The following is a 9554-nucleotide window of genomic DNA, read 5'->3' on the forward strand; positions in this document are numbered from 1 at the left end:
GGTGTTTCTCACTGAGTTGAGCATAATCATTAATCATTGACTACCAGGAAGGAGAGGCCCGGATCCCACCACATCCGGCTTCGTCAGAGCCGTCCAATATGCCTCCTCTATCTTGTCTACTGTGGCCCAGGTGATTTTTTTCTTTTCTTTAAATTCCCGGACAAAACGTACTAAAGCTCACAAAAATGACTTTAATGCCTCAGTCTGCGTGCATTTACAGGACAATAGGATAATGTATAATCACTTGCATCTACCAGACAATGTTCACATCTACCAGACAATGTTCGCATGGAATCCGAATTTCTAAACACTTCAGAGATCAATAGCATTGAAGGATTTCTAAATGCACTTCGGACTCCCCAGAAATTGGCCTTCGCCCCTTTGAGAGGAAGCGAAGCTTCTCTCCGACCTAGAAGAACAAGGCCTTCAGCTCTGAGCAGCCCCGGGGCATTGCTTGACCCTTTCCCTGGGAGATTCCAGCAAAGGCGCCGCTCCTGCGGGCCTGTGTGGCGGCGGGAACTCCATTACCCAGAAAGCTATGCGCTGAGCGGCAGCGAAGAACACCCAATGAACATCCAGACTTTCGGCATTTCCGGGAGGGAGCACTGGGCGAAGGCGAGACTTCCTGTATTTTGTGGCGGTCATTTTGGCAGTCGTCGGGATCAGAAAGCCGAGAGCGCAGAGTCTGCATTGAGGAGACAGGCCGAGGAGGCGCGGGAAGAGGCTTTGTCCCCAGTGACTAGAGGCGGTTCTATAGTCGGACACATCGCCGCTTGCGGGGCCGGTCTGGAGACGTTGGTGCCCGGTCCGTTCGGGACGCTCGGCTGTCCCCTCTCTGCCCCGGCTTGTGGCTCAGGTGGCGGCGGCGGCGGCGGCGGCGGCGGCGCCGCCGAGGGACCCGCCTCAGGTAAACGCTCGTCCTGCGGGCCCTCACCGCCCTCACCCCACCAGACACTAAAGCCCCGAGTGCGGGGCGCCTGCTCTCGTGCCCTCAGCCCAGGCCCCGGTGTCCAGGACGGTGAGGTGGCCGTGGGTGGGGCCCTGTTTCTGACAGACGGTGTGATGGCGCGTGGCAGAGGGTCACAGGCGGAGGCACCGGCAGGTGCAAAGGCTGGGAGGTCGGATTGAGCCGGGAGGATTGGGGAAACCTGGGGTCCGTGTTGCTTCTGCAGGGAACAAAGTGTGGGTAGAGTCGCACCTGCAGTGACAGGCTGAGGAGTTGTACCTTCCTTCTTGGGGCTCTTGGAGCCATGGAAATTTTTGCGTAAAAGGGACATGATCTAAGTTAAGTTTGAAAAAATCCCCAGAGTCTGTTCAGTGGAAGCACAAACTGTAGGGCTGCTGAGGACATTGCGGCAGAGGGTGTTTGGGTTTTTTTTCCCGAAGGACACAAAACTGCTGAGAGTCAGTACAGAGGTTAGATGGTCGGTCCGAGATTACCTGGCTCTGGTGACTCCCATGGGTGCAGGGAAGGCCTGAGCCGCTGGTAGGATGCCATGCTCACATCCCTCTAAGACCTGCCTCTTCCCACAGGTTTCCATGGCTGCGGAAGTGCTTTTGGAACCTAATCAGGTAAGTGGCGGTTTCGTCCTCCCTCACTGGTCCCAACCCCTATTTTCTCCAAATTTGTGGTGTCATGAGACTTGTCACCTGCCATTTTCCCAGCCTTTGGGTGTGGGGACCTTAGAGAATACTAGCTCAGGGTCCTGAGTTGAGTCCAGGGGTTTGATGGAGGGGTTCCCATTTCAGGCCACCAATGGAAAGAGATGTGGAAGCTTATCACTAAAACGGGAAGTGCTTGGAGGTGAGGCTAAGCTGGTTCAGGGAATTGCAGGTCTCCTTCCTTTCTGGTGAGAACAAACTGGGTGTGGGGAGTAAGAGTCACACTTGGAATGACTGCCTGTGAGGTTTGGCATCTGTTCTGCAGGCAGTGGGAGGTCTGGATCAGATGAGGGAGGTGTTCACATCTAGGTCTTAACAGGCTCCATCTGGTTTCAGAGTGGACAGCGAGTGAACACAGTGGTTAATGGGAGTATGAGAAGACAGCAGACACCAATGGCACCAGGGTCTGGGATCTCCTCTGAGATCTTAGGAGGATGGACATGGGGTAGATGTGTGAGGAGATAGATTGTGGGTCTTCAGGAGTGAGGCTGTTGATGATTTCATCTGTCTCTGTCCTGGCAGGGAAGTGTGACCTTTGAGGATGTGGCCCTGTATTTCTCCTGGGAGGAATGGGCTCTCCTTGATGAGGCTCAGAGATGCCTGTACCACGATGTGATGCTGGAGAATTTTGCACTTACATCTTCATTGGGTAAGCTCTTACACCTGCTCCTATGCCCTGGGCAAGGCTTGGCCTTTCTCTTTTCTCCAGGGTCAGGTATGTCTCCATCTAAACCATGGGCACTGCTTCCTTTCCCAGTTGCCTGGGTATGTGCTGTGGTTCAAGGGGTGAGCTGAGTGCATGTCTACTTCTCATCCTTATCACTCCAGCACCTCCTGCCCCGAAGCTTCACAGGGAAGGATTCGATATCGCTGTTCTTTAGGTCAGCCTAACGGATCCCACCTGTCATGCCCTCTCTCTCGCTGGGTGACTGTCTAGTTCCATGGCACCCTAGTATTGCTCCCTTCCTGTACCTCACATTTATTTGTTCCTGACTGTGCCTGGAAGTGTAGTCACTTATATAGTCACTGCTTACACAGATGTTCTTGGGAGGTCCTTTGCTTAAGTTCTTTTTACTTTATTTTTTAAAGGTTTATGTTTCTTTCTCTTTTTTAAAATATTTAATTAGTTTATTTATCTTGTATTTTCTTTTGGCTACACCTGGTCTTTGTTGTGGCATGAGGGATATTCGTTGCAGTGCCCGGGCTCTTCATTGTTAAGTTCTTTTTACTTTATTTTTTAAAGGTTTATGTTTCTTTCTCTTTTTTAAAATATTTAATTAGTTTATTTATCTTGTATTTTCTTTTGGCTACACCTGGTCTTTGTTGTGGCATGAGGGATATTCGTTGCAGTGCCCGGGCTCTTCATTGTGGCACGTGGGCTTCTCTCTAGTTGTGGCATGCAGATTTTCTCTCTAGTTGTGGCAACTGGGCTCCAGAGCACGTGGGCTCTGCAGTTGTGGCGGGTGGACTCCAGAGTGCGTGGGCTCTGTAGTTGAGATGCACGGGCTTAGTTGCTCCCCAGCATGTGGGATATTAGTTCCCCAACCAGGGATCCAACCCATGTTCCCTGCATTGTGAGGTGGATTCTTTACCACTGGACCACTAGGGCAGTCTCTTTACTTTATTTTAGTTGTGGCAAAATACACAAAACAAAATATTTACAATTCTAAGTGGCATTTAGTACACTCTCATTGTGCAACCATCAGTCATGCATCCACAGAACTTTTTCATCTTCAGACAAACTCTGTTCCCCTTAATCAGTAACTTCCCTCATCTACTGACAACCACCATTCTACTTTATGTAAATATGAATTTTCCTATTATGAGTATCCCATGTGAGTGGAATCAGACAGTAGTTCTCCTTTGATGTCCGGCCTACTTTATTTAGCATAGTATCTTAAAGTTTCATCTATGTTGTAGTATGTGTCAGAATTTGCTTCCTTTTTATGACTGAATAGCATTGTATATACCACGTTTTGTTTACCCATTATTCTATCAGTAGACAGTTGGGTGCTTTTGCCTTTGGCTTTTGTGAATTATGATGTTATGAACATGGGTGTGCATATATCTTTTAATGTCCCTGCTTCAGTTCTTTTTGAGTATATACCCAGAATCAGAATTGCTGCATCTTATGATAATTCTTTTTTAAATTTTTTGAAGAATCACCATACTGTTTTCCATAGCAGCTTCACAAAGGTTCCAATTTCTCCCATGCTTGCCTACACTTCTTTTCTGTTTTTTTTGAGTAATAACCATCCTAACTAATGTGAAGTGGTATCTCATTGTGTTTTGATTTGCATTTCCCTGACAGCCTAATGATGTTGAGCATCTTTTCATGCACTTATTGCCCATTTGTATATCTTCTTTGGAGAAATGTCTGTTCAAGTCTTTTGCCAATTTTTGAATCAAGTTGCTTGGTTTTTTTGTTCTTGAGTTTCAGGAGTTCTCTATATATTCTGAATGTTAACCCTTCATCTGATAGGTGATTTGCAGATATTTTCTCCTATTCTATGAGTTGCCATTTATTATGTTCATACTATCCTTTGATGTACTAAAGGTTTTCATTTTGATGAAATCCAGTTTGTATTTCTTTCGTTCCTTGTGCATTTGTCATATCCAAGGAATCATTGCCAAATGTGGTGTCATGAAGCTTTTCCACTACGTTTTCTTAAAGAGTTTTATAGTTGTAGCTCTTAAGATCTTTGATGCATTTTTAGTTAATTTATGTACTCGGTATACATCCAACCTCCTTCTTATGCATGTGGATATTCAGTTTTCCCAGCATCATGTGTTAAAATGTCTGTCCTTCCCCATTGAATGTTCTTGGCCTCCTTGTTGCAAATCATTTGACTGCATATGCGAGAGTTTATTTCTGAGCTCTTTATTCTGTGCCATTGGTCTCTATGTCTGCCTTGATTCCAGTATCACACTGTTTTTATTACTGTAGGTTTTCAGTAATATTTGAAATTTAGAATTGTGACTCCTCCACCTTTGTTGTTCTTTTTCAATATTGTTTTGGCAATTTGGTGTCCCTTGAGATTCCATATGAATTTTAGGATGAATTTTTCTATTACTGCAGAAAACATCATTGGAATTTTGATAGGAATTGCATTGAATAGTAGATGGCTTGGATAGTATTGACATCTTCACAGTGTTAAGTCTTCCAGTCTATGAGTATAGAAATCTTTACATTTATTGTCTGTAATTTTTTTTAGCTGTGTTTTGTACTTTTTACTGTACAAATCTTATTTCCTTGGTTAAGTTTATTTCTAATTATTTTATACTTTTGAAACGTCCTTTTTTTTTTTTTTGGTTGTGCCAAATCTTAGTTGCGGCTTAGTTGCGGCTGGTGGGCTCCTTAGGTGTGGCGTGTGAACTCTTAGTTGCAGCATACACATGGGATCTAGTTCCCTGACCATGGATTCAACCCACGTCCCCTGCATTGGGAGGTGAATTCTTAACCACTGCACCACCAGGGAAGTCCCTTGACAGGTACTTTGATATGTGGAATTCTTAGTTCCCCGTTCAGATTGTTCATTGTTAGTGTATCGAAATATAACTGATTTTTTTCATTTTGTATTTATATCTTCTTCCTTTGCAAACTTCAATTATTCTAACAGTTTTATGGTGGAATCTTTAAGATGTCATGAGCTGTAGTGAGTTTTACTTCTTTCTTTCTCTTTTGGATGCCTATTTGTCTTTCTTGCCTAATTGCTCTGTCTAGAATTTCTAATACTGTGTTGAATGGTAGTGGTGAAAGCTGGCATTCTTTTCTTGTTAGTGATCTTGGAGGAATAGTTTTCAGTCTTTTACCATTGAGTTTAATGTTTCCTGTGGGTTTTAATTTTTTTGCTTCCATTATGTTAAGCTAGTTTCCTTCTATATATAGTTTGTTGAGTATTTTCATCATAAAAGGGTGATAAATTTTGTCAGATGGTTTTTGTACATTGATTGAGGTGATAATAATTTTTTTTCTTACTGTTAAAATGACATATTACCCTGATTAATTTTGTATGTTGAACCATCCTGGCGTTCTAGAAATAAATCCTAGGTGTTTATGGTGTATAATCTTTTTACTATGCTGCTGAATATAGTTTGCTAATATTTTGTTGATTAATTTTGCACCAGTAATCATCAAATATATTGCCCTGTAGGTTTCTTGTAGTGTCTTTGCCTGTTTTTTTTTATATCAGGGTAATAGTAACAGCTGCAGTTGACCTAAATTAAAGCAATTTTGCATTGCAAAGTAGTTACATCAGATTGATTCTACTATTGTAGTTTTTGTCCAGGTGGGAAAATACCTGGTTTTACTACTCTGCCACCTTCCCTTTAGCTGTGCCCATGAATACTTCTTGTAATATTTGAAATATCTTTCCCTGTGATCTGTTGTGTCTGAGTTGTCTGGGACAGTATTGGCTACTGACTTCTCCTGTCCTTCCCTTAGGATTTGTATCATCCATCTCTCATGCAGTAGCTCAGCTGGGGCTAGAGGAAGAGTCCTCTGTGCTTCCCAGGATGGATATGATCCCATTCTCCACAAGATGGGCCCAGATGGGGCCTGACCCAGATAAATGGCAGTTGGGGGAGGACATAACTTCAGGGCTTGGTTCATATCAATCATATCAAGAACCTGTCCTGTTTTAATTTTGTTTTGGTGATGCCATCACCAGTGGCCACACTTCACCTCCATCTTTCCTTCTCCATTCTTAACACTTTGCTGACTTGTCATGTCTAATACTAGTCATTTGTATTCTGACTCCAGCTGAGACTATTCCCCACCTCTCTGGACTGTTTACCTCACTGATTCTTCACACTGCTCCCTCCTCAGTGCTTTACCACTTTGTAGTGTCCTAAAGAGTGTACATGTCTAATAATCCTTAAACACCTGTTACCTTTTTTGAGTCAGATATTTTTGGGCCTGAACAAGACTTCTGAACAGCATCACATGTCATCAGCAGATATAATCCTGCTAAAAGCCATTGACAGGACTTCCCTGGCAGTGCAGTGGCTAAGACTCCACCCTTCCACTGCAGTGGTCACGGGTTCGATCCCCGGTTGGGGAACTAACATCCTGCATGCCGCATGGCACAGCCAAAAAAAGAAAAGCTGTTGACAGAAGAATAAGCTGTAGAACATGCCTTTCCCCTGAGCCACACCCTTTACTCATGTCTTGTGCCTAGTGAGGCCTGCACCATCCTGTGACCTTAGGGACCCAGTAGGGCACAGCAGTTGCTTCCTCAAGCTGACCCCAACTTCCTTTTCCTGAAAACAGTTTCATGGACTGATTCTTTGATGTGTCGATTTACATTTGTGATGATTTTGCCCCCTCTCAATAAGGTTAACATGTACTTCATCATCACTTCTTTACTTTCAGGCTGTTGGCATGGAGTAGAAGATAAGGAAGCACCTTCTCAACAGAGCATTTCTGTAGATGGAGTGTCACAGATCAGGGCTCTCAAGGCAGGTTCATCTCCCCAGAAGGCCCAGCCCTTTGAGATGTGTGGCCCAATCTTGGGAGATACTTTGCACTTGCCTGATCACCAGGGAATGCATCTTGGGCAGAAACCATACACTTGTGGGAATCGATTCTATTTCTCTGCCAACCTTCAACAGTATCAAGGGCAGCACATTGGAGAGATACCCATCAGAAGTTCTATGGACAGAGCCTTGTTTATAAAGAGCCACACAACCTATGTGTCAGGGAAATCCTTTTCCTGTAGGGAGATAGGGAAGGACTTCTTAGCCAGCATGAGATTTTTCCATCAACCAGTCACTCACACTGAAGAGAACCCAAACAACAATAATGAGTGCAAGGCTGTCTTTCACAGTGGAAAAATGCATCACAACTGGGGAGAAGGCAGGAAAGCCTTTAGCTGCATAGACACACTTGTTGAGGACCGAGGAGTCCACACTAGAGAAGAGCTTTATAATTGCAGCAAATGTGGAAAAACCTGTACCCGAAGATGGAACCTCATTGAGCACCAGAAAGTCCACACCGGAGAAAGGCCTTATAGATGCCATGAATGTGGGAAGTCCTTTACCCAAAGCTACAGCCTCAATAGCCATAGGAAAGCTCACACTGGAGAAAAACTTTATGAATACAGGGAATATGGAAAATCTTTTAGTCAAAGATCCACCCTCATTCAGCATCAGAGAGGTCACCCTGGCGAACGGCTTCATCAGTGTGATGAATGTGGAAAATCCTTTAGCCGGAGCTCCACTCTCATTCACCACAGGAGACTTCATACTGGAGAAAGACCTTATGAGTGCAGTAAATGTGGGAAATCCTTTAAGCAAAGCTCCAGCCTCAGTTCACATCGGAAAGTCCACACAGGAGAAAGGCCTTATGAGTGTCAGGAGTGTGGAAAATCATTTAGCTGCAAATCTAACCTCATTATCCACCTGAGAGTTCACACTGGAGAAAAGCCTTATGAGTGTCAGGAATGTGGAAAATCCTTTAGCTGCAAATCTAACCTCATTAACCACGTGAGAGTGCACACTGGAGAAAGGCCTTATGATTGTGGAGAGTGTGGAAAATCCTTTAGTCAAAGATCCATCCTCATTCAACATCAGAGAATTCATACTGGAGAAAGGCCTTATGAATGCCATGAATGTGGGAAATCTTTTAGCCGAAAGTTTAGTCTCATTTACCACCAGAGAGTTCACACTGGAGAACGACCTCATCAGTGAAGAGAATGTGGAAAATCTTTTAGCTGCAAATCTAACCTCGTCGAACATGCCATAAATGGCAGTTGAACATGCCGCAGCTGCCATTTATCTGAGAATTCACACTGGAGAAAGGCCTTGTGAGTGTGGAGACTGTGGAAAATCCTTTAGCCAAAGTTCCAGCCTCATTCAACATTAGAGAGTTCACAGTGGAAGATGTCTTACGAGTGCAGTGAATGCAGGTAATCTGTTAGCTGCTAATCTGATCTCATTGAATACCAGAGCCTTCAGACTAGTGAAAAGCTGTAGATATGCTGGGATGTACAGTTCTAGTACAATTACACTAGAGGAGAGAAGTTGTGAGGGAGCCATCTGCCTGAACTAAAGCCCATATATTTGAAAGTCTGCAGTGGGGAGATTTCCCTAAAGTCCCAGGTATGTGATAATCTTTAAAGAACTGTGTTATAATTTTTTGCCTGCCCAGGACCCTTGCCAGCTTTATGTCAGTGCCATCTGTGGCAGAATTCATTTCATCTCTATCACCTGGGAGGTCCATAGAGTGCAAAAGTTACCTCCCAGCATACTCACGGAAGCTGACCTCTGTCCCATCCCCATTTGCGGGGGAAGTAATGAGTAGTCTTAGCTCTTATGGGGTCCTCATTTCCTTCTCATTTCCAAAGTAGGGCCTGGACCCGACCTAGTCTGGGCCCAGTGGACCCTGTCTGAGTTTTATTGGTGACTTGTCATGGAGCACTACATTTTCAGGGACACGTTAGTTTCTGGTGACACTTCTCTTGGATTTTCCCAGCCTCCGAGTCACAAAGCTGGGAACTGCATGTCTCCTATTGCTCTGCATTTTGCAATAATAAAGGCATTAATGTTTAAGCCACCTTTGGTCTTGGGGTTCTATTCATTGTGTGAGGTGATCTGAAAACAACTGGGCTCTACCAGCATTAAGGACTGCACAGCTCTCATGGAGGTCCCATGCTTTGTGTGCCTCACATGTCAGTATGATTAAGAATATAGCTCTCGGGCTTCCCTGGTGACGCAGTGGTCGGGAGTCCGCTTGCCAATGCAGGGGACGTGGGTTCATGCCCTGTTTCGGGGCGATCCCACATGTCGCGGAGCGGTTGGGCCTGTGAGCCTTGGCCGCTGAGCCTGTGCGTCCGGAGCCTGTGCTCCGCAACGGGAGAGGCCGCAGCGGTGAGAGGCCCACGTACCGCAAA

At 44.8% G+C, this 9554-nt stretch overlaps 1 protein-coding gene across 1 annotated transcript in view; it reads left to right on the top strand.

Moving 5' to 3' along the window:
- Positions 1–883: 883 nt before the first annotated feature.
- Positions 884–9554, top strand: part of LOC103075451 (zinc finger protein 211-like) — an 11690-nt gene continuing 3019 nt past the window's right edge. Inside the window, 5 exon segments of the mRNA XM_082931096.1 lie at positions 884–907; positions 2185–2311; positions 7037–7741; positions 7826–8398; positions 8439–8570. Coding sequence (XP_082787222.1) covers positions 2278–2311; positions 7037–7741; positions 7826–8398; positions 8439–8570 — 1444 coding nt within the window. The 5' untranslated portion in view covers positions 884–907; positions 2185–2277.

This window comes from Lipotes vexillifer, unplaced genomic scaffold (genome assembly GCF_000442215.2).
Source record: "Lipotes vexillifer unplaced genomic scaffold, Lipotes_vexillifer_v1.1 scaffold995, whole genome shotgun sequence".
NCBI lineage: Eukaryota > Metazoa > Chordata > Mammalia > Artiodactyla > Lipotidae > Lipotes > Lipotes vexillifer.